Source organism: Dromiciops gliroides, chromosome 6 (assembly GCF_019393635.1).
Source record: "Dromiciops gliroides isolate mDroGli1 chromosome 6, mDroGli1.pri, whole genome shotgun sequence".
In the NCBI taxonomy this organism is placed as follows: Eukaryota; Metazoa; Chordata; class Mammalia; order Microbiotheria; family Microbiotheriidae; genus Dromiciops; species Dromiciops gliroides.
The window spans coordinates 9,319,960-9,343,722 of NC_057866.1; the positions used below are offsets into that span (position 1 = coordinate 9,319,960).

General features: G+C 51.5%; 1 protein-coding gene across 2 annotated transcripts; it reads left to right on the top strand.

Annotated features, from left to right (window-relative positions):
- The first annotated feature begins 10,001 nt into the window (after positions 1 to 10,001).
- RELA (RELA proto-oncogene, NF-kB subunit) lies at positions 10,002 to 23,450 on the top strand. 2 transcript variants are annotated; one of them, XM_043971288.1, is made up of 11 exons: positions 10,002 to 10,397; positions 10,569 to 10,595; positions 10,711 to 10,871; positions 11,033 to 11,181; positions 11,476 to 11,567; positions 13,096 to 13,227; positions 17,104 to 17,208; positions 17,294 to 17,506; positions 21,517 to 21,597; positions 21,679 to 21,762; positions 22,134 to 23,450. In XM_043971288.1, exons 1-11 carry the CDS (start codon positions 10,391 to 10,393, stop codon positions 22,739 to 22,741), a joined length of 1,659 nt encoding a protein of 552 aa, XP_043827223.1. In that variant the 5' UTR covers positions 10,002 to 10,390; the 3' UTR covers positions 22,742 to 23,450. The 2 variants fall into 2 exon arrangements, with proteins under 2 accessions (XP_043827223.1, XP_043827224.1); XM_043971289.1 differs by having other exon boundaries at positions 21,682 to 21,762.
- The last annotated feature ends 313 nt before the right edge of the window (positions 23,451 to 23,763 follow it).

Here is a 23,763-nt window from a genome sequence, read left to right on the forward strand (position 1 = left end):
GAGACTGTCAGATCCTTGAGGACCAAGAATTTTTTTTATTTTTTGTCTTTGTATCTACGGTGCCCACACTGGTCCAGGTACATGACTGATTGATTCCAAGGTCTCTGTCCTAAGGTTTCATCCAGTTCTGCCATCTTGTTCTATGTTTTCAAGCTTCTCTGAGCTTTAACATTCTCTGTCCAGCAAGGCTTTCCCAAGACCAGAAGAAGGGACAAGACTCCCTCCTCACTGCCATTGTCCTGGCTTCCCTGGCAACCTTCAAGTCTCAACTAAAACCCCACTTTCTGCAAGAAGCCTTTCCTGGTCCCCCTTAATTCTAGTGCCCAACATCTGTGGAATACCCTCCATTTATTTACACAGTATGTTTGTACAGTGTCTCCCCAATTAGACCGTGAGCTCCTTGTGGACAGGGACTGTCTTTTGCCTTTCTCTATATCCCTAGCACTTAACAGTGTCTAGCATACAGTAGTAGACTGATGAATGTTTGACAGTCTCCTAGTAATAACATTCTATAGCCTATTTTTTTAAAGCCCCTGACTGACTTGACATTTCTCCCTCTGTATCCTAAGGCTGCCCCCCAATTGTGGTCATCTCTCTTCTGACAGTCTATTTTCTAAGTTCCATCCCAGTGTTCCTCTTCCATAAGGTGTGACCTAAACTCTGACAGTTGATATTACCAAGCTCTGAAGAACGGCTTGGAAGGTCAGAAGGAGGGAGCTGCTGTGCTGATACAGGAGTTGAGCCCAACCCCACAGTCACCCTGACACAGATCCAGTCCCTGGAAGGCCTCACCAGAGAAGGAGACCCCCAGAGCCTCTGAATCAGCTGAAGTGCCAGTGTTGTCTGGAACTAAGCTCACAGTCTGGTGAGTGGGCTGAGCCCTGGGCAGGGGAGAGACTACAGGGCTCTATGCTGGTGCTAAGGCAAAACTTGGATTTTACACCCCTGCTGAGAACCAGGAGGTAGGCTCCAGTAGCAGTGGCCCAGGTGGGGGAGGGGCACAGGCTGGAGCTAACAACCGCAACACACAAAGCTGGTTGATTAGCAAGTTGGTCTGGGGTCATCTAGGACCAGGAAACATGCCGGGTGAGGGAAGAACCTGATTCTCCTTAAATCATACCACCTGGGACTTCTTCTTTTTTTTTTTTTTTTGGTGGAGCAATGGGGGTTAAGTGACTTGCCCAGGGTCACACAGCTAGTAAGTGTCAAGTGTCTGAGGCCGGATTTGAACTCAGGAACTCCTGAATCCAGGGCTGGTGCTTTATCCACTGTGCCACCTAGCCACCCCACACCCGGGACTTCTTAAGCTTGGGATACTGCAGCCTGGAAACAGTGCCCCACTATAAGGAGCTAAAAGTATAGTAAAAGAAAGGCAAGATAAGCCGACAGAGAAAGAAAGGTGAGGACCATAGAAAGCTTCTTCAGTAACAAGGAAGACCAAGGGGCACCTTCAGAGGAAGATATCAACATTAGGGCCCCTATATCTAAAGCTTCCAAGAAAAATACAAATTGGTCTCAGGCCATAGAGGTGCTCAAAAAGGACTTTGAAGATAAAGTTAGAGAAGTAGAGGGAAAAAATGGAAAGAGAAATGAGGGTGATGTAGGAAAGACATGAGATATTACCAGGCTCCTACAAGCTTTGACAGTCTGTGTTGTATGATTTAAGACTCTTCCCAGATCAGACATTCTGTGTCTTTCTGGGGTCATAGATCTGGAGCTGAAAGGGGCCTCAGAAATCTTCCAGTCTAACACCCTGGCCCCTCCACCGTTTTATTAATGAGGAAATTGAGGCCTAAGGAAGTTACGGCTCAGTGGCTGAGGTAGAATTTGAACACAGGTCCTCCGACTTACCAACTACTGCTGCTTCTACTATACCAAGCTACCCTAAGGTCACACTCAGCTCTGACATTCAGTATTAGCTAGCTAATATCATTTAGGTTCTCCAACTTGTGGTTCCTGCTAGATCTGATAGTCTCTGTAAGATGCACTAATGTGTTCTAAGGGCCAAGCCAACTCTAAAGCCTCTCTGAGCTTTGACATTCTTTCTTCAAATGTCCTCCTTCCAAAGCTCCCATTGGATATGTTTTATTCTCAGGTCCCTCCCATCACATACAAACAGTCCATGTCTCTGTTGTGAGGTTTTTAAGATATTGGGGTGCTAATTGCTTCTAGCTAAATTATTGGGGGCCAGACTGGGTTTTTCTAAAACATTGCTACTTATAAATTAATGGCTATTGCACCAGGTTGGGTAGTAAGCATTTAATATTAAAGTATATTAAATATTAGTAAACCATTGACCACATAGCATTTCCCTAACTTCTTCACTAGTCACAGGCTTACAGGCCTAAACAATTACATACTGTGGTAAAAAATATGAAAGTTTAAATTAAGGGAAAGGTTAAGTAGGGTAGATTTATGATCTAATATCCAATTTTAAATCTCACAATACTCAGCGTATTTAGCCAAGGGAGAAGAGAGGGCAAGTGGCTATAGCGATCCATAGAGTCCCAGGAAGAAAGAGAGCAAGCCCACTGCTGTCCAGAGCCTTTCCTCCTTTCGATAGAGGTGGCTTCTTACACACTGATCAAAGCTAATTGGTCAGTCTCATTCAATTCCATTGATTGACTAGACTTGAGGGTGGTCTGTATTAAAATGAGCTGTACCTGATGACATCAGGGTCTAGTGGAAGACAATAGTGGAAGGCAAAGGCACATTCAAAACCCTTTATTAATAATTATTTTCTCACAATTGTCATTCTCATCCATGCTTGAGATCTGTTTCCTTCAGGATCAGACATTCCATGTTCCCTCTGATGAGCCGACTCTGTTTTCTGAGGGCTAAAGCAGAAGCTTGAGCTTTGACATCTGAGGTATTTCCTCTAAGGTCTTTCTTTCCTAGCTCTGTTAGTCTGTGTTATAAATTCCTTCCCAGCTCTCAGACAGTCAATAAACATTTATTAAGCGCCTACTATGTCCCAGGCACTGTGTCAAACTGAGGTTACAAAGAAAGGCAAAAGACAGTGCCTGCCCTCAAGGCTCTCACAATCTAACAGGGTGTCTCCAACATACAAACCACTATGTATATATGTACAGACACACTACATAAACAGGAAAATTAGGAAATGCTGACAGAAGGAAAGCATTAGAATTAAGATGGAAAGAGAAAAGCTTCCTGTAGAAGACGAGTTTTTAGTTGGGACTGCCGGTAGTCTGAGCTAAGGAGGGGCAGTGTTCCAGGCATGGGAGGCAGCCAGAGGAAATGCCTGCATCCAAGAAATACAGGATATTGTTCATGGACCACCATGGAGGTGGTCAGTGTCACTGAATTAAAGAGTACAAGTCAGGGATTAAGGTGTCAAAAAGACCGGGAAGGTAGAAGGGGGCTTGGGACACTGAACAGAGGAATCTGTGTTTGATCCTGGAGGTAACAAGGAGCCACTGGAGTTTGTTGAGTAGGGAGTGGCATAGTAGGACCTTCAATTTAGGAAAACTACTTTTCTAGTGCCTGAATGGAGGATGGAACTGAATGGTGTGATAAAATAATGGGATTTAGCACATACTCAAAGGCCCACCTGGATGGAGATTAACATAAACTGATTAAATTAAGGGAGAGTGATTGACTGCTGATTAGCCTAGATTGTAAGCACACCTGGCCAGCCCTTAAGAAGGTATTGTTCTCAGAAGCTAGACTTTGAACTTAACTCGAGACCACCTTCAAATCCAGTGACCAATGGATTTAGATGACACCTACCAATCAACTTGAAGCAGTGTATAAGGACTGCCCATGCTCCAGACCTATAAAAAGCTTCCACAATCAGTTTGCTGGAGAGTTCATGATTGAAGTAGGGTCTTGGTGGAGGACTTGAGGAAGAACCAGACCAGACTGGAACTCTAGGCTAGATAGGCCTTTTCTTAACTTTATGAACTCCACATGAATATCTGTATGTTTTTTTGTTTTTTTTTTTTTAAGTGAGGCAATTGAGGTTAAGTGACTTGCCCAGGGTCACACAGCTAGTAAGTGTTAAGTGTCTGAGGCTGGGTTTGAACTCAGGTACTCCTGACTCCAGGGCCAGTGCTCTTTCCACTGTGCCACCTAGCTGCCCCTGTATGCTTTAATAAATGTTTAATGCCCAAAGACTGGTGCTAAAGCTTCTAATTTAAGACGATCACACAATTTAGATTTTAAACATCACAATGGGGAGAGGTGTGAGGCAGACAGACTTACCAGCAACTATTGCAATAGTCCAGGTGTATGATGAGGAGGAGAGAAGGGGGCATAATGGGAGGGTACTGCAGAGGTGAAATCGACAAGAGGTGCTGCAGAGGTGAAATCGACAAGAGGTGCTGAAGAGGTGAAATCAATAGGCCTTGGCACCTTCTTGAATGGGGGCAGGGGAATTGGTGGAATGGGGAGTCCAGAACAACTCCTAGGTTGGAAGCCTGAGGGACTAGGAGGATGGTGTTGCTCTCTACAGTAACAAGGAAGGTAGGAAGTGGGGAAGATTTCTGGGGAAATCCAATGAGTTCTGTTCTGGACATATTGAGTTTAAGATGTCTACTGGACATCCAGTTCAAGATCTCTTAAAAGGCAGTCAGATGATGAGTGAGATGAGCAGAACCAGAAGAACATTGTACACAGTATCATCAACATTGAGTGTTGATCTACTGTGATGGACTATATTCTTCTCACCAATGCAATGGTACAGAAGAGTTCCAGGGAACTCATGATAGAAGAGGATCTCCAAATCCAAGGGAAAAAAAAAAAGAACTGTGGAGTATAGATGCTGATTGAACCATACTATTTCTTTTGTTTTGGGTGCTGTTGTTTTTTTTTTCTATTTTGAGGTTTTGCATCACTGCTCTGATTTTTTCTCTTGTAACAGGATTAATGCAGAAATAGGATTAATGTTATTATGTGTATATATATATGTGTGTGTGTGTGTGTGTGTGTGTATATATATATATATATATATGTATATGTATATAGATATATAGATATAACCTATATCAGATTACCTGCTGTCTAGGGGAGGGGGGAGGGAGTGGAGGGAGGGAGAAAAATCTGAAATTGTAAAGCTTGTATAAACAAAAGTTGAGAACTATCTTTACATGTAACAGGAAAAATAAAATACCTTATATGTAAAAAAAAAATAAAAAAATTTTTTAAAAAAGGCAGTCAGAGATGTGAAATCAGGAATGAGCAGAATGGAGGCAGGATAGTAAATTTAACAATCGTCAGCATAGAGATGGTAATTAAATCCAGGGGAGTTGATAAGGTCACCAAGTGAGGTAAAGAGGGAGAAGACCAGAGGGTCCAGGAGAGAGGAACACCAAGATTGGAAAGCAGGATCTGGATCCAGCAAAGGAGACAGACAAGAATCAGAATAGAGAGGTGCTCTGAGAACCAAGGGAGAAGAGAGTGTCAAGGAAGAGAGAGTGACCAACACTGTCAAGCTGCAGAGAGGCCAAGGAGAATGAAGATTGAGAAAAAGCCATTGGGTCTGGCCATTAAGAGTAAACTCTAGGGGCAGCTAGGTGGCAAAGTGGATAGAGAACCGGCCCTGGAGTCAGGAGTACCTGAGTTCAAATCCAGCCTCAGACACTTAACACTTACTAGCTGTGTGATCCTGGGCAAGTCACTAACCCCAATTGCCTCACTAAAAAAAAAAAAAAAAGTAAACTCTAACGAGGGGCAGCTAGATGGCACAGTGGTTGGGGCACCGGCCCTGGATTCAGGAGTACCTGAGTTCAAATCCGGCCTCAGACACTTGACACTTACTAGCTGTGTGACCCTGGGCAAGTCACTTAACCCCCTATTGCCTGCAAAAAAAAAGAGTAAACTCTAACATTCTGTGTTCTAAGGTCACTCACAACTCTGCTATTCCACTTTCTAAGACACCTAACAGCTTTGACCATCGAAGGCCCCCCTCTGGCATCCTATGTTCTCAGGTCTTTCCCAACTCTGACATTCTATGTTCATCTAAGCTTTGACTTTCTATATTCTAAGGTCATTCCCAAGAATCACTTGGCGTTAAAAGTTCTCTGATTATTACTTGCTCTTATTTTTTATATGCTAAGAGCCCTTTCAGGCAGTTAGCACAGTGGATAGAGTGTGGGGCCTGGAGTCAGGAAGATGAGTTCAAATTAGGTTTCAGGCACTTATTAGTTGTGTGACCCTGGGCAAGTCACTTCACCCTGCTTGCCTCAGTTTCCTCATTTGCAAAATGAGCTGGAGAAGGAAATGGCAAACCACTCTAGGATCATTGCCAAGAAAACCACAAAATGGGGTCACGAAGAATCAGACATTACTAAACAACAAAGGCCCCTATCAGTTCTGATCATCAATGTTATTAGGTTTGTCTGGATCTTGATATTCTATATTATATGTACTAAATCTCTTCCTGGTTCTGACATTCTATGTTCTAAGGTCCCTCCCAACTTTAAGCTTTGATTAAATCCAACCAGTTCTAAATGAAAAAATGAAAACCCATCGCTCACCTTTTTCTTCTGATAGTCATTGATTGGAAAATCCAAGTTTTTCACCAGTTTATTTTATAATTGGTTTAGAATTAATCTAATTTCTGCATTAGCAAAACAAACAAACAAAAACCCAACTAAAAAAACCCCTTTGCATAAGAGCTGAAGAAATCATCTATCTATGTGTCCCAAGAGAGGAGTGAAGTCTCCTTGTTCATGGCTGACTTTGTGAAACATTCCCTCCCGTCCCCCCAAAAAATCTGCAGATTTATGAAAAATTAAATTAACACACATCCTTCCTTGGCTCCACCTCCCCACCCAGCTCTGCACATTGGTAATCCGTTTTCTTAGCAGCTGCTGAATCCAGGGCCAGACTGCTAAGAATTCTCTGGAGTGATTTCCCTAGGAACCCAGCAACAAATACAACCTTGGGATGGTTCGCCCTTAACTCCGACATTTAGGAGAAGTAGAGGCTCTGGTGGGAATCAGCCCTTCTTTAGGTCATCAGTCACAGAATTTGAGAATTGGAAGAGATCTCTACAGCAAGGAATCTGCAATGGAGCATACCCACGAAGTGGGTATCAACTTCCCAAAGACCTGCTAAGACCTAGAACTCACCTCCTCCCCCCCAAGGCCTCCCATGACCCTGTGGGGTATCTCTGATTGTCCATCTTTTTCCTGACCTCCAGCCCAAAGCTGCCTTTTTGGAACTGTTCTTTTCCCCCTTTTAGTTATCCCTGAACTCAGCAATCATGGCCTCTTCTCCACGCTAAACACCCACCAGTTCCTTCAACTGATCCCATCATAGCATTATTCCAGGCCCTTACCTGCCCTCATCTGGACACTGTCCAGCTTATTGATGCCCTTCTTAGACTGGTGCCCACACTGAGGATAATCCTCCAGGTGATTGTTGACCAGGGTGGAAGACAGAGGGACAGTCACCTTCCTGCCCCCTGGGAGCTTCCCCCCCCCCAACCCAATGCAGCCCAAGATGGCGCTGACTTTTTGTGTACCACATCACTCTGAGCTTGCAGGTCATTCAGATGCCAAGATTGTTTTCAGAACAGTGACTGTCCACTCATGCCTCTACCTTCTTATATTTGTGGAGCTGATTTCTTATGCCCAAGTCCAAGACTTCCCATTTATCCCTACTAAATTTCATCTTATTAGATTTGGTCCAGTGCTCTGGCCAGTCATCAGCATAAAGATGATTACTAGAACCCCCAAAAGATGATGAGAACAAGAGAGAGGGTGTAGAGGGAGAGATGGGAGCCCAACATGGAGGCTCTGGGGACACCGTATAGTTATAGGGATGATAAGCCAGTAGAGGGCACCAAGAAGCCCTGGTCAGACAGGACCAGGAGAGAAAGTCACTAAAACATCTCAGTGGCCAGGTAGCTCTCTTAGGATTCTAAGTTGGAGTTCCTACTACTAGTGAACCCAACATATTCCTGTCATAAAGTCAGGTCAATTAGTCAAAGATATGAAGTCTTTCTTTTTCTTTTCTTTTTGGTGAGGCAATTGGGGTTGTGACTTGCCCAGGGTCACACAGCTAGTAAGTATCAAGTATCTGAGGACGGATTTAAACTCAGGTCCTCCTGAATCCAGGGCTGGCGCTTTATCCACTGTGCCACCTAGCAGCCCCTGAAGTCTTTCTTAAAGTATTTCTTCTCCCTTCCCATGAAGATGTCTGAGGTCATAAACTTCTTCTTAGGGCCCTGACTGAAGGATGAAGTTCTGAAGATAATCCTTGAGCTGGTCAAGGTTTTTGTGCCCATGTTGGCTTGGTCATCAAGTGACCTAAAGAAGCGGCTTGAGTAGTCCATGGTCCTGTTAGTCCTGGCCAAGCTGGCCTGGCCTCCTCATTCCTGTGAGGCACGGCCACTGGGAAAACAAGATTTGGAAACTTTATATAGTGTCCTGCAAAAGCCCCTGAGCATCATGGGATCGGTCCTGCTCCATCTCATCTCCACCCCTACAGGTGCTGCTATTTCTAACAAGCTGTAGTTGACAGCTATGGCTGATGACCACTAGATTTGTCTAAGGGCTACTTAGTTACTCTGGGAAACTTCACTGCCAAAACCTACAATTACTTGACTCCTGAGACTTATGAAAAGAAACTGTTCACTCTCCCCTATCAGAAATTCATCAGTGTTGGAAAGACACTAGAATGTTTGTCCAGACAACCTAGGCAGCTGCTGTGGCTTACGTGTCTACCACATAGATGTTTTGCTTTGAAGTCAGCCAGTCTGTCAGTCAACAAACATTTATTAAGGGCTTATTATATGCCAGGCATTTTGGCAAAGTTTTGGAGATACAAGAAGAGGCAAAAGACAGTTTCTGACCTCAAGGATCTCACAATCTAACGGGAGAGAGCAAACAAGCAAATCATGGTCTATAAACAAGCTATACATAGGAAACAAATTAGAAGAGAGAAGACACCAGAATTAAGAAGGGTGGGGAAAGGCTTCCTGTCAAAGGGATTTTAGTTGGCACTTAAAAGGAGCCAGCAAACAGAGAGGAAGAGAGAACATTCCAGGTACGGGAGGCAGCCAGAGGAATGCCTGGATCCAAGAGATGGAAGATCTTGCTCATGGACCACCATGGAGGTGGCCGGTGTCACTGGAGAGAAGAGTCCGTATTGGGGAGTAAAGGGAAGACGACTGAAAAGGTAGAAGGGGACCAGGTTATGGAGGGATTTGAATGCTAACCAGAGGCCTTTGTATTTGATTTCCAGGCAACAGGGAGCCAGTGGAGTTTGAGTAGGGGATCCCTTTAGCGGCTGAATAGAAGATGGACTGGAGTGGGTAGAGACTTGAGGCAGGCAGACCCCTACCATCCCCCATCCCCCACTGGCTTCCCAGCAGCCACTGCCACAGTCCAGGCAGTGTGGCAGCGTCAGAGAGAAGGGAGTGTATTGGAGAGATGGTGCAAAGGTAAACTTGACACCGTCTTGGTTATGGGGGGGGGGGCGGTGAGAGAGTGAGAGGAACCCAGGATGACTCCTAGATTGTAAGCCTGCTGGGCTGGGAGTCTGGTGTTCCCCTCCATTCTAATAGGGAAGATGAGTTCTGGTTTTGGACACCTGAGGTTAGAGGATGTGATTGGGAAAGGATCCAACAAAGGAGCCAGAACAAGCAGTCGGAGAAGCAGGAAGAGGCAGGGCTGGCGCTGGGGGGGGGTCCTGAACACCTAGAGTGACCCTTGGTTGATAAGACAGAGCTAGGTTCCATTGGCAGAGGGGGTTTCTTCACTGGAGTGCAGGACCACCCAGCACTGCACATACCGCTCTGCCACACGTGTGGAGGGCATTAAAGGGGAAGGCCGACCCCGCTCTGCGCGCACCCGCTGAGCGTAGCACGAGACCTTCCCCCGGCGCCATCCCCACTCCCTCGAACAGGAGCAGAGCTGCTCTCGCCCCTCCCGAGCGTCCGGGGACCACGTGCTCCTCGGGGACGCGTGACGCAAGCACGCAGCGTTGTCGCGCTCTACGCCAATCAGGGCAGCGGCCTGCCCACCCCGCCCACCCCGCCTTGGGTGGGAGCCGCGTCTGGGGCCTCAATGTTTTGGAAAGGCGATTTGGAGGGCTAAATAAAGACTAAAACGCAGAAGGGCGGGCCGGGGTCTGAAGCTTCCCGGCCCCGAAGCTTCCCGGCCCCCTGGCCTTGCTCCGCTTGGCGGCGCCCTCTCCGCGTCTGCGCACTCAGTCTGCCCCACCTCCCGCAGGCGGGTGCTCGCGGAGCGCGCGCGGCCCGGGAGGCTCTGGTGCGCAGGCGCGACTCCGCATTCCGATCAGTGACGCCGTGAGCGCGCGCGGCGCATTTCCGCCTCTGGCGAATGGCTCGGGCGTAGGGCGCGCGCCGCGCCGCGGGGGCTCCAGCTGCGACCCCAGCCCCGCCCCCAGGACCCTGGCCATGGAAGGTGAGCCTGACCTCTGACCCGGGGGAGGGGGAGGGGGCCGGGAGGGGCCAGGGCTGGCCTGCCAGAACATCGGTCTGCCCCCCCCTTTCCCGGGGCGGGGCCTGAGGGGGTGGGCAAGGGGAGGTGGGAAGCGCCTGACTCAGTTTCCCCTGTGCCCCTTTCTCTTTTCAGACCTGTTACCCATGTTCTTCGCCTCGGGTAAGTGAGCGGGGGCCCGGGGAGGGAGGGGAGTGGGGCGTCGCTGGCCGGGGGGGGGGGGCCTGGCGTCCGGAGCCTGGGAGTCTTGAACCCGCGGTGTGCGCGTCCCCCACAGCCTCCCCAGATTCGCCCCCGGCCCGGGGCCCCTTCGTGGAGATCATCGAACAGCCCAAGCAGCGGGGGATGCGCTTCCGCTACAAGTGCGAGGGCCGGTCGGCGGGCAGCATCCCCGGGGAGCGCAGCACGGACACCACCAAGACGCACCCCACCATCAAGGTGAGCCGGGGGGCGGGGCGGGCTGGGCCCCCCCGGGACCTCCCCCGCTGCGCCCTCACCACGGGGACTGGGGCCACCCCCCCCCCTGCGCCCTCACCACGGGGACTGGGGCCCCACCTTTACCTCTGCTAGAGGGGTGAGGGCTGCTGATCCTCTCCCAGATCAATGGCTACACAGGACCAGGAACTGTCCGAATTTCCCTGGTGACCAAGGAGCCCCCTCACCGACCTCACCCTCACGAGCTGGTGGGGAAGGACTGTAGGGATGGTTTCTATGAGGCTGAACTCTGCCCTGACCACTGCATCCACAGGTGAGAGAGGGTCTGGAGAAGGCCCCACTCAGTACCACGGACCCAAGAAGTATTGGGGAGTCAGGACAGGGCTAGTGTAGGGGTCCTGGGGAGTGCTCAGTTCATTTTTGGGGGGGACCAGAAGTACCCCACAGGGTTGCCAGGATGGATCAGTAGAAATGGTGCCCGAGCTTGGGGGGTGGGGCGTGAAGGGGTTTTTCCAGAGGAGAACTATCGAGGTCCAAGGGCTGGACTGGGCTGGGTGGGCCAGACCCTGGGCCTGCCCAAGGCAGGCTGACAGGTGTGAGGTGTTAGCTTCCAGAACCTGGGAATTCAGTGTGTGAAGAAGCGAGATCTGGAGCAGGCCATTGCCCATCGAATGCAGACCAACAACAACCCCTTCAATGGTGAGAGGCTCCTTGGCCAGGGTGGCCGGGGCCCCCAGCCGCCCTGCCCCATGCTTCCCCTCATCACTGCCTGACTCCGCCTCAGTGCATCAGAATCCTTTAAAATGCATTTCACGATGCTTTTTGTTTCCAATTGCTGTTATTTCCCATCCCTCCTCTTAAGTGACCCTTCCCTTCTGACAGAGCATTTCCGTCCTGGGTGTCTTCCACCTCTCTGTTGCTGGGGTGGGGTAGGTTTGCTTGCTCTTTCTCCGAGCCCCTTGTTGGTGCTTAGTTACTCTGGCCTTGGCATGCTTGGTCTGTGTATCTCCTGTTCTCTTGGGCCTGCTTAGTTCACACAAAACTTCCCATGTTTCTCTGAATTCTTCATATTTGTCATTTCTTACTGTGTAGTAATATTCCATTGCATTCATATGCCAAGTGTTTTCAGCCCTTCTCTAATTGATGAGCCCCTGCTTTGAATAGTTTGGTTTATATCAGACCAATTCCTGTTTCTGTCTTTGGCTTTTTGGGTGAGTCTCAGTAATAAGATCATTGGGTCAAAGAGCATGGACCATTAGTCCCTTTTCTTGTTCCTTCCAAATTCAAATGCAGGATATTTGGATCACTTCAGAGCTCCACCAACAATGTTTTCGTGTGCCTGTCTTTACACTGCTCTTTCAGCAGTGCCTGTGCCTATCTTGGTGATCTGTGCTGTGGCAGGGAGCCCTTGCCTCTTGTCTTCCAGTCCATCAGACCCTCCCTTACTGTCCCACCCCCAGCATCCCCTAAATCAGTTTACTCTCTTTTGGAGAGTAATTTTCTTTTTTTTTTTCTTTTTTCTTTTTTTTTAAGTGAGGCAACTGGGGTTAAGTGACTTGCCCAGAGTCACACAGCTAGTAAGTGTTAAGTGTCTGAGGCCGGATTTGAACTCAGGTACTCCTGACTCCAGGGCCGGTGCTCTATCCACTGAGTCACCTAGCTGCCCCTGGAGAGTAATTTTCTGACTTTGATAATGTGCACATTTTAAAAAAAATTTTATTTTTATTTTTTGGTGGTGCAATGAGGGTTAAGTGACTTGCCCAGGGTCACACAGCTAGTAAGTGTCAAGTGTCTGAGGCTGGATTTGAACTCAGGTACTCCTGAATCCAGGGCCAGTGCTTTATCCACTGTGCCATCTAGCTGCCCCCTTTAAAATTTTTTTTTTTTTGCAGGACAATGAGGGTTAAGTGACTTGCCCAGAGTCACACAGCTAGTAAGTGTCAAGTGTCTGAGGCCAGATTTGAACTCAGATCTTCCTGAATCCAGGGCCAGTTCACCACCTAGCTTCCCCCAATGTGCACATTTTTAAATGTCCTTTAACAGGTTCTCTCCTTTCACCTTAACCAACTGCCTAGTTTGTCTACTTCAGTTCTAGCCCTGGGATTCCCCATTCCACAGCTCTGATCTCACACCTCCTCATCGGGTTCCCTTTGGCCCCACAGCAATGCTACATGGCTCCTACTCTGTGGGAGCCTTATCATCCTGTAACCCACCCCTGTTTCCACAGTGCCTCTGGAAGAACAACGTGGGGACTATGACCTGAATGCCGTCCGGCTCTGCTTCCAAGTGACCATCCGGGACCCTGCAGGCAGGCCCCTGGTCCTGACCCCTGTCCTCTCCCATCCCATCTATGACAACCGTGAGTTAGAGGCAGGGTGAGGGGAATCTGGCCCTGAGACCACATCTGGAGGGAGGGATGGACAACAGGAACTGAAAGGAGAGCGTGTAGATGGGACCTAGAGAAGCTAAACTGTTAGTGAGGAGGGCTGGTCACTTCAGTTCAACCAAAATTAAGCTATGGAAAGGAATGTATTGTGGTGGGGTCTCTGCCTTCTTGGGGCTGAGGTGCCACTGGGGAGGAGTGTGGCATACACACAGGTAAGTAGAGTACAAACCAAGGGATGGGGCAAAGGATAGCCATGGACGAGTGGCCAGGGATCCTCTGACAAAGGAGGAAGCGCTTCCAGCTGGGGCTCTCAGGAAAAACTGCAGGGCTGTGATACATTAGCAGAGCCTTAAAGAAAGAGCGTGATTGAAGTGATGTATGGCCTGTCCGTATTGGGGCAGAGCCAGGAGACAGCATGGCCCATTGGGAGAGGAGACACCAGACCTGTTTGGCCAGAAGGTAGATTGTTTGAAGGTAAATAATGGAGTCGAGACTGAAAAGCCAGGTGGCAGCCAGACCGGGCACAGTTTGGAAGGTTGGGTTTTCTCCTTTTGGCCAAAGAGATCCTCTGGAAGAGCAAGGGAATAAGGGGATCTGAACTGTGCCTTCTGTGAGGAGGCCAGATTGGCAAGGGAAGGGCCTAGAGGCCGGAGATTAGGCTTCCAGGGGCAGATGAAGAGGGAAGATCTAAATGCAGATGGCACTGGGGCCATTGTGCCCATGAGGTTGAGCAAACTGGGGATCACACAGGAAATAAGGTTCAGGGGAGAGATCTGAACCCAGGTCCTGGGACCCGAGAGCCAAAGGGGATAAGATTTCTCCCTAGAAGCCCCTGGTGGCACATGGAGGCCTGACACAGTGAACAGGGTCCCGATGGGAATGAGGACCGTGCTGAAGTAGTCCATCGAGGGCTGTCTGGGCAGGTTGTCTGTGGGTGAGTTGGACTAAGTGACCTTTGAGGTCAGACCCCCAGGAGGCTAAGGAGAAGGAAGAGCCGGTGAGGACACCTGCATCTAGAGCCCAGGTGGTCGGAGGGATGCCTGTGGTAGCTCTGGTGGGGGAAACAATAGACAGGTTGTGTTCCAGGTACATTACGGTGAGAAGGGGAACTGGAGGCCAGAGTGGTTCAGAGATTTCAGAGTTGTCTGGATTGTGTGGTTTTGAATGTCTCAGCAAGAGAGAGTAAAGAGAAAAGATGGCCCAGGACAGGACCTTGAGAGAGACACGCTCGGAGGGTAAAGGGACCTGAGGAGGAGGAGACCCAGGGAAGGTGGCTTCAGTCTCGGATGGCGCACAGAGGTCCAGAAGGCCTAGGACTGAAGACAGGCTATCAGATGGAGGAAATCAGGATGAATGGATGTTTTTAAGGCCATTGGAAGTTAAGTGACTTGTCCAGGGTCACACAGCTAGTAAGCATCTGAGGTGAGGCTTTTACTCAGGTCCTCCCAACTTCAGGGCCAGTGCTCTGTCCGCTGCACCACCTAGCTGCCCCCAGTTGGAGGAAATCAAGAGGTCAGTGAGCCCTGAGAGCTGGATTTCCTTGGCAGATTGCAAAGTTGGAGGAGTCACTTGGTTGGGAGGAGGTGGAGGAAGCAGGTGTAGACCATTCCTTAGAGTCGAACAGTGAAAACAAGCAGAGCCACGTGGTGATGATGCCTACGGTCCTGGCAGCCCCAGGGAGCTGATGGGTGAAAGGATGAGCCCAGGGAGTGATAGGAGGAAGGTGGAAGAGGCCTGGGCTCAGAGGGCGAGCGAGAGTGAGCGTGCAGCCTGAAGTCAGATACATGCACGCTTCCAGCCTTGGCTCTGCTACAGGGAGGTGTGGACTTTGAGCCAGTTATTGGACATTTTGGGGCCTTGGTTATGAGGCTCGACAGCTGTGCTTCCCCAGGAGGTGGTGAGGCCACCCCCTACAAGTACACAGTTCGCTAGAGAGTATACAAAGTCTGGAGGAAGCATGGGGCCCAATCGCAGGAATACTCAGTGTGATTCTCAGCAGGTTGCACTTGTCACTGTGAAGTACGTGGCTGAGGCTGAGGAAGTGTTGTAGGAAGTGGAGGAGGGCTGGGATGGTCAAGGATGCATTTAGACAATCATTCATTGAGCCTTCGTTGCATTATTGAGAAACATGTGTCATGGGAGATAGGATATCAGACAAATCCAGCCCCAGAGACTTACTGGCTATGTGGTCTTTGGCAAAAAATTTTTTTGGGGGGGCGGCACAATGAGGGATAAGTGACTTGCCCAGGGTCAAACAACTAGCAAGTATCAAGTGTCTGAGTCCGGATTTGAACTCAGATCCTTCTGAATCCAAGGCCGGTGCTTTATCCAGTGTGCCACCTAGCTGCCCCTTTGGCAAATTCTTAACCTCTCTAGCTTTCTCTTCTGTAAAATGAGATTGTATTTGATGGGATGTGCTTCTGTGGCTCTTTCTAGCCCCAAATCTATGATCTTGTTAAATACTTTGTGCCAGGCATTGTGGCTAGGTACTAGGGATGCAAAGACAAAACCCAAGCCATCTCTGCCCTCAGAAAGCTTACCTTCTACTGGGAAAGAGGAAACATGTACACAGAGAGCACACACGAGGTTATCGTAAGGGAGAGGGGAGCTAGTGTTTGGGGAGAAGCTTGCTGGAAACAGGGGTTTGTGGGCAGACGGAGCCAGGTGGTGAAGGGCCTTCCATGCCAACAGAGGAGTTTGTACTTGGTCCAAGAAGCAGAAAGAAAAGAACAAAGTTTGTAGAGTAGGACACTGATGTGGTCAGATGGGTGTGTTCTATGGAAAGGCACCATGGCAGCTCTGAGAAAGCTGCCCTGAGAGATGGCCGACAAGAAGGCTGTTGCTGTGGTCCAGAGGCTGATTAGGCTGTGGGAGTGAGAAGGGAACAGAGATGAGAATCGTTGTGACATTAGACCCAACAGGACTCGGCTACTGATCAGCTCTGTGGTCTGAGGGAGATGGGAGAATGGAAGGTGGTTCCAGGATTGAGAACCATAGTGACCGCAAGAATGGTGGCCCCTGCCACAGCAGTAGGGATGCGAGGGAGAGCGGGTGGGTTTGCCCAGAATGACAATGAGTTGGAGGTGTCTGTGAGCTACCATTCAGTTGGAAATGTCCCGTAGGTGGTTCAAGATACAGGAAGCTCAGGGAGAAGAGCTTAGAGCTGAACACATTGACTGGGGAGTCACAGGCTAGAGACACTGAGAAGGCCCAGTCAGAGGTCAGCAAGGTCAGAGGCTGCAGGAAAGGGGTATTTCATTTTCTGTGCCTGGGCTCCAGGGGCAGAGAACAAAGCATCCCTTTTCACCAAGAGATGACAGTCTAAGGGAGAGCCAGCAAACACGTCTAAATAGGGGCTGTGTAAATACATGGTCAGTGATGCATATGCAGACCAGTTTAATGCAAGGCAGCTCATAGGAGTAATAGTGAGCAGCTGTATAGCACTTTGATGTTCCCAAATAGCTTTACAGATGTCCTGTTTGATCCCCACAAAGACCCTGGGAAGTAGGTGCTTTCATTTTCCCCATTTTACAGATGAGGACACTGAGGCAGAGAGAGGCTAAATGACTTGCCCAGGGTCTCACAGCAATACTTGAACTCAGGGCTTCCTGAATCTAAGTCTAGGAATAGATCGTCAAGTGGGAGGTTGGGATGATTGAGGGGGAAGGCTGCTAGAGGAGGTGAGATCAAACGGATGAAGAGGGAGCCTGGGCAAGTGACCTTTGTTTCCAAGGGTACGTGTGACCCAGGGTGACATCAGAGCTTCCTGGGGAAAGCACTGAGAGGTCAGGGCCACCAGGAACATGGTCCAGACTGGTCAAGTTCCTCTTGTTCTCCCTGCGTCCTCAGGGGCTCCCAACACTGCAGAGCTGAAGATCTGCCGTGTGAACCGCAACTCGGGCAGCTGCCTGGGCGGGGACGAGATCTTCCTCCTGTGTGACAAGGTGCAGAAAGGTCAGTGCCAGATGGGCATGGGGCGGGGGTGGGTCAGGGGGCCGTGGAGAGGCCGCCACACCCCTGCCCACCCTCTCCCCAACAGAGGACATCGAGGTGTGCTTCACGGGGCCGGGCTGGGAGGCGAGAGGATCCTTCTCACAGGCCGACGTGCACAGGCAGGTGGCCATCGTGTTCCGCACGCCACCCTACGCGGAGCCTGCCTTACAGGCCCCAGTGCGGGTCCACATGCAGCTCCGGCGGCCATCCGACCGAGAGCTCAGCGAGCCCATGGAGTTCCAGTATCTGCCAGACACAGGTAGGGGGGCCGGGGCCGGGGACCCTGGCACTGGGGTTGAAGGATAATTGTTACCAGTCCTTGGTCCGCTTCCTGTGGCATGGCCCCAACTGACTGGCGCTCTTCCCACCTTGGCTTTGGAGCTTCCTAGTTTCTGGGGAAGCTTCTCAGAGCAAAGAATGAATGGAGGAGTCGGACGCACCCTGGCTGCCTTCTCTTCCTCCTCTTCCTCCTCTTCCTCCTCTTCCCCACCCCCATTCAGGGACGTCACCACCACCCTGCCTTCCATGTTCCAACTTGGAGCTCCTTGAATTCTTCCTTGTCTGAGCTGATCAGTGCCAGGACCACCCGGTGATTGCTACAGTGCCATCCCTCCCACTCCCCATGTCCATCTGCCCCACTGCTTCCCCAGAAGGGCCTTCCTTCATCCCTCTGCCAGACTAATCCTTCATCTCTTCTGCTCCGAAATCCCTCCTCTGGCTGCCTCCTGGTAAAGCTGAGGCCCCACTGCCATTTGAGGCGCTGCATTAATCCACAAACAAGCATTTATTAGGTGCCTTCTGTGTGCTGGGCACCATGAGGGCTGTACAGAGAGACATAGTGGGGTCATCGCTTGCAGGGAAAAAAGGTGCTTTTGTAACTATTTACTTGAGAGCGGCTGGGCCAGGGAAGGCTTTGTGGGGGAGGGGAGGGGCTCCCCCAAGTGAAGCAAGGAGGGGGCACGTGGGGGGGCATGGGGAGGCAGGTGTGAGCCCTGGCCTCTGAGGCTGTGTAGGAGCTCTCCATGGCCCCGTGGGCAGTAGATCCCTTGTGACAGGAGTCAGATGTGGGATGAGAAAGGAAGCCAGCCAGAGGGAAGGAGTCCCAAGTTCATGGACTCCAGGTGAGGAAGTCCGGTCCTAGAGGCAATAGGGAGTCACTGGCGTTTATTGAGCAGGGCAGTTCCCTGGGCAGCTGAGAGGGGAGACGCTTAGGGGTCAGAAGAGGCTGGGTGGCAGGGGTGACCTGCATTATCATGGTGGCTGGGACAGGTGGGAAAAACATGGTGCTGAGGCTTGGCCTCTGATTCAGTACATGGAGGTCGCACGCCTCATTGCCAGCCTTCCAAGAGCTACTGCTGAATGCTCTGGAGAGACGTCTAACCGGGGCCTCCCAGCCCCTAAGCTTGGTGCAGTTCCTCGTTCCCAACCACCCCCAGTCATAGGCTCCGTGCCCTCCATGCTCTGCCCTCCAGGAGGGCTGTTCATGTGCGCCCCCCCCCACCCCTCCCCCACTATCCTGGGGGACTTGGTCTGGTCATTGGCAGCTTCGCAGTAGATCTCAGGGAAGGAAGGGCCACGTGGTCCCCTGGTGTAGTCTGCCTAGGTAAGAAGACACATTTGACCCTGGATGGAGGGTCCCATTCATTAGTTCCTGAGGCTGCTTCTCTTGGAACGCTCTGTCTAGGAGAGGTTCCCCGTGTCAGGCCGGAACAAGACTGCGTCCTCTTTCCTTCCCCATCTTCTCTAGGCCACACCTCCCCACCTCCTTCCACCAGCCCTCAGGTGGCCCTTCACCCTCTGGTCACTCCCCAAAGTCATTCGCCAGCTTCCTGAAGCTTGGCACCCGCTGGTGCAGCCAGTGGCAGAAGCGGGGGGGCCTTGGGGTGATGGAGGATGGCCTCCCACTCCAAAGTCCCCAGGCCTCTCTGCCTGGCACCTCTAGGGTACGCTTGCCTTTTCACTGCATTCAGCCTGACATTTTGGTCAGCATGTTGGCCCTGCCTCCCTTCATCCCCTCCACATCTGCAGAAAGTCAGCCAGGGTGTCACAGGTACTTTGAGGCCTGCTCAGACCCTCTTGGCCTTGTGACCCTGACCAAGTCACTTGGCCTCTTGGTGCTCTGGCAACTGTCAGGCAACATTGCAGAGAAGGCACTGATTTGCATTGGGAGAGGGAGTTTCTTCACCCAGGAAATCCCAGGTGCTGCCCCTGGCCTTGTATGTCTTCGGCCTTCCCTGGATGGACCGTTCTAGGGCTTTACCAAAAAGGGAAGTGAGATGAGTTGCTCACTCCCCCACGATCCCTCCCACAGCTGTGCACATAAAACTCCCTCAGACCAGTCAATATGTTGGCTGTGGCTGACAATGTGTGCCCCTTTCTGTACCGGTAGTCCCCCACCTCTCTATGGGGAAGGGATGCTTCACTGATGGTCAGCGTTGAGACTGAGCTCAAGGCTTCATTTACCTTAGGATGGGCAGTCTCTCCTTGAGAACCATGGCGGTCCCTGACATACCAGAAGCTGCAGTGAGCTCACTAGCCTCTAATTTTCAGACTCCAGGCTCTGTCTTCCCATTTCTGCAGGTGGTACCTCTCCATACCCAGGAGGGGCATCTGCCAGCTCCTCTAATACCCGGGAATGGAGTCTGCTGGGTCTCCTGGCATGAACTCAGCAAGCCAGCTGGGACGGCTTTCCTCCTTACTCTGGGTTTTAACGTGTCACCTATTTGGTCCCTTCTTCTAAAGACTTAATCTTGGTGGAGAAAGTAGCTGCACAGTGGAGACGTGGCTCTCCTTTCTCTGCCCCTTCCAATCCCCCCCCCACCCCAGAGCACCATTTGTGTGTGCTCACTGTGTATCTTTCTCGCCCCCCTCTGCCCAGCACAGAGCTGCTTGTGGCAGAGACTCCTTTTTCGTCTCTCTCTCCAGTTTGTAAAACAGCGTCTTGCACACAGTAGATGCTTCATTGGTGTTTGTTTAATTCAGTTGGAACCAAAGGCTGAAATCTGTTTGGCAGGTTTGTTAACAGCAAGGCGATGTGGTCAGACCTTTGGCAGCCAGGTGGAAGAGAGTAGAAGGGGGAGGACTCTGGGGGCAGGCCAGGCCAGTCAAGTGACTCCTAGAGGGGTCAGCAGAGAAGCAATGGAAGCTCTCTCCTGGCCTCCCCTCCCCCACCCTGGCAGACGTTTCTCTTCAGGTTCACTGCTGGTCCTCCTGACTGGAGGCTCTCCGTGGCTCTGTCTGGGGCCACTCAGCAGACAGATCTCTCAAGGCCTAATCTTCGTCACCCCAGGATGTCCCCATTGGGTGAGGACAGCCCTGTCCTTCCTCTGTGAACTCAGATTCGTTCAATCCCCCTTCCTCCTACATATCTAACCAAAGGCCAAACCTTGCTATCTCTGGCTTCTTCTCTCTGCTCCCATGGCCACTTCTGTGGCTGGCGGTTGGCAGACGTCCCAAGGAAGGAGCCGCCATCTCTTGGGGCAGTCCTTTCCTTTGGGCCAGCTCTCCCTGGGATGAAGTTTTCTTGGTGCCTCCTTGTTGGTCCTTCTGCCTCAAGTCTCTCTCCTCCTCATTGCTGCCTAAAGCAATGAGACTTGGTTGTGTCATCTCTTGGCAATCGAGGTGAACTCCTCTGTTTGGCATTTTGAGCCCCTTGGGCCTGGCACATCGTAAGGGCCTAACAAACAAACTCTTGTCCATTGTCAGAGGGTAACACAAAGTTGCACCCACCTACCAGTGATTGGGGAAGGAGTCACTTCTTTTTTTTTATTTTTTATTTTTTGGTGAGGCAATTGGGGTTAAGTGACTTGCCCAGGGTCACACAGCTAGTAAGTGTTAAGTGTCTGAGGCCGGATTTGAACTCAGGTACTCCTGACTCCAGGGCCGGTGCTCTATCCACTGCGCCATCTAGCTGCCCCGAAGGAGTCACTTCTAGGGCTCTTGGACAGATGCAGTGGAAGTGGGGCAGATCTGAGGGTTGCCTCGAGCATGGCTTGTCACTCCTCAGGCTCAGGGCTCAGCCCCCATCTTGTGTACTGATTGATAGATTGCTAGAAGACAGACCGACCTGGTCTGGTCTTGCCCATGTACCTCAGAGATTCTGGGCATCGGAGGACAAAGTCCTCACAGTTGTTTTCAGACGCTGCTTTTCCCTCGCCAGGGAAGGTGGTTGTGAAGCCCTCGATCGCCTCCAGAGGGGTGGGCTGGGGAGGAGGAGAGGCCTGCTGGAGGGGCTCCATGGGATCCAGTTGGCCTTTCTTCTCCATGCAGATGATCGACACCGAATTGAAGAGAAGCGCAAGAGGACACTGGGCACTTTCAAGAACATTATGAAAACGAGTCCTTTCAGTGGTGAGCCCCAACAGCAGGGGGGCCAGGCCCAGGGGTGAGGCGGGGGTGCTCTCCCAGGGCTAACTTGTGCTCTCCATCCAGCAGGCAGTTCCGATGCCTGGACGCCTCCCAGACGCATCGCGGTGCCCTCCCGCAGTGCCACGGCCTCTGCTCCCAAGCCCCCAGGTAAGGCCACTCAGACCAGGCAGGTGAGGGAAAGAGGCCTGGGGTCAGAGCAGGTCAGGCCGAAGGGCCAAAGGTCTCATCAGAGCCTAGGATTCCGTTGAAGTTGGCTTTGGGAATGGGGCGACCTAAGCCAGATGTTTGTCATCTCAGTACCTTGCCCTAGGACTGTGGGAAGATGTCACTGGGCCATAAATGGACACTGGTCTTGCTGAGGTCCCCGCCAACGCTGATAGACCATGAGGACGTTAGTTCAGTTAGCTAAGGGCTCCTAAAAGGGTGTTACTTCATCAGGGCTAGACAGAAGAGAGCAGGGGCGGGGGGGGGGGGGGGGGGGCTGTTCTTGATTGTTTCTCTCCCCCCAACGCACTCAGGTGTCCTTCCTGGCCTGCCTGCCTCTGTCTCCCAGCCCTACACCTTCTCCACATCCCTCAGTACCATCAACTTGGAAGAGTTTTCTCCCATGGTCTTTTCATCCACCCAGACCCCGGCCCCAGCCCTGGCCCCGTCCTTGACCTCTGCCCCAGCCCTGGCCCCGGCCCCCACACCTGCCCCTTCCCTGGCCCCAGCTCCATCCACGACAGTCCCTGCCCTGCCCCAGATCTCCCAGTCTGGGGAGGGCACGCTCTCGGCGGCCCTGTTGGGCCTACAGTTTGATACAGATGGAGACCTGACGGGGCTTCTGGATGACCCTGACAATACATATACCAGCCTTGCGGCCATTGACAACTCTGAGTTCCAGCAGCTGCTGAACCAGGGAATGGGGCCCCTTGAAGGTCCTGGGCCTTCGGGGGAGCCCATGCTGATGGAATACCCTGAATCAATCACCCGCCTTATGTCAGGGTCTCAGCGACCCCCTGAGGCCAGTGCTGTTCCCCCAGGGAGCTCTGTGCTCTCCAACGGCCTGGTGGGGGCTGACGAGGTCTTCCCCTCCATGGGAGACATGGACATAACAGCTTTACTGAGTCAGATCAGCTCTTAAATGGGGCTGATTCCTGTCCTGGGGCCCCTGAGCGAGCCCTGGGCCAGCGGGAGGACAGGTGGGCCCCTCCAGATACACCTCTCAGTGCCTCGAGTCTTGGAAGCTGCTCCTTCCCCCTGATTTTCTCTGGGGGAGCTGTCTCCCTGGAGAGGGGAGGAGTGAACCCTGTTTTAATATTTTATCTGCAATCTCTCTGTTTTGGAGGTGCTTAAGTAAAAGCATTAACTCCTCTGAAAGGGGGTGATTGGGGGGGGGGCTGGGGAAGCTTCAAGCCTCCTCCATCTCTGCCTGGCCCCTTGGACCTGGGAATGGAAGGCTGGTGGACAAGGGGGACCCCACCAGGTCCTCTCCTCCCCCCAGTTGTGGAGCAGAGTTTGAAGTGACACCCCCATCCCCTAGCGCCTTCACAATGGGGCTTTGGTTAAGCTGTGGGCCAAGTTCTAGTCCCCTTCCTTTCTCTTTGCACCTGACACCAGCATCTTTAACAGCATTTAAACAGCTCTGGCTCTTCCGGTGCGCTTGGGCAGGGGAGTATTGTCCTTGCCAGGCTTTTGGAGGGGGAGGCCCCAACGGGGTCGTGTCCTCCTCCCCTCAAGTGCCTTAAGATGAACAGGTTGCCCCAGTGGTGGGGGACCGTGAGGGGTGGGCTGGGAGCCGCCGGGGCTGCTACTGCCGTCTTCTTTTTACTCTCGACTAATAAACCCCTCTCCGAGCTCCCTGGTGTGCTGGCTCCATTGCATCTCGCGCCTCCGTGCCAGTCCCCCAGCACATTTCCAACAAGGGGCCAATCCGGCCTCGGCCTGGAGGTCCCCAGTGTCCCTCCCGGAGCTGCTCATTCCGGGCTCGGCCAGCTCTCCAGGTCCGCCTCCCTGGCACGAAGTAGCCTCCCCACGATCCCACACTGGAGGTGGAGGATGGGAGGAACCGAGAGGACTCGAGCCCCGCTCAAAAAAGCGCCGAGATTGACAGCTGATGGCAATTAACGGGTTAGTTCCTGGCGCATGCGCAGTAGCACGACTGTA

Bases quoted from the DNA above. Each gene is read 5' to 3' on its own strand.
- RELA (XM_043971288.1), top strand. The intron at 11,182-11,475 runs GTGAGAGAGGGT...GTGAGGTGTTAG, and splicing joins CCTGACCACTGCATCCACAG to CTTCCAGAACCTGGGAATTC. The intron at 17,209-17,293 runs GTCAGTGCCAGA...TCTCCCCAACAG, and splicing joins GTGTGACAAGGTGCAGAAAG to AGGACATCGAGGTGTGCTTC.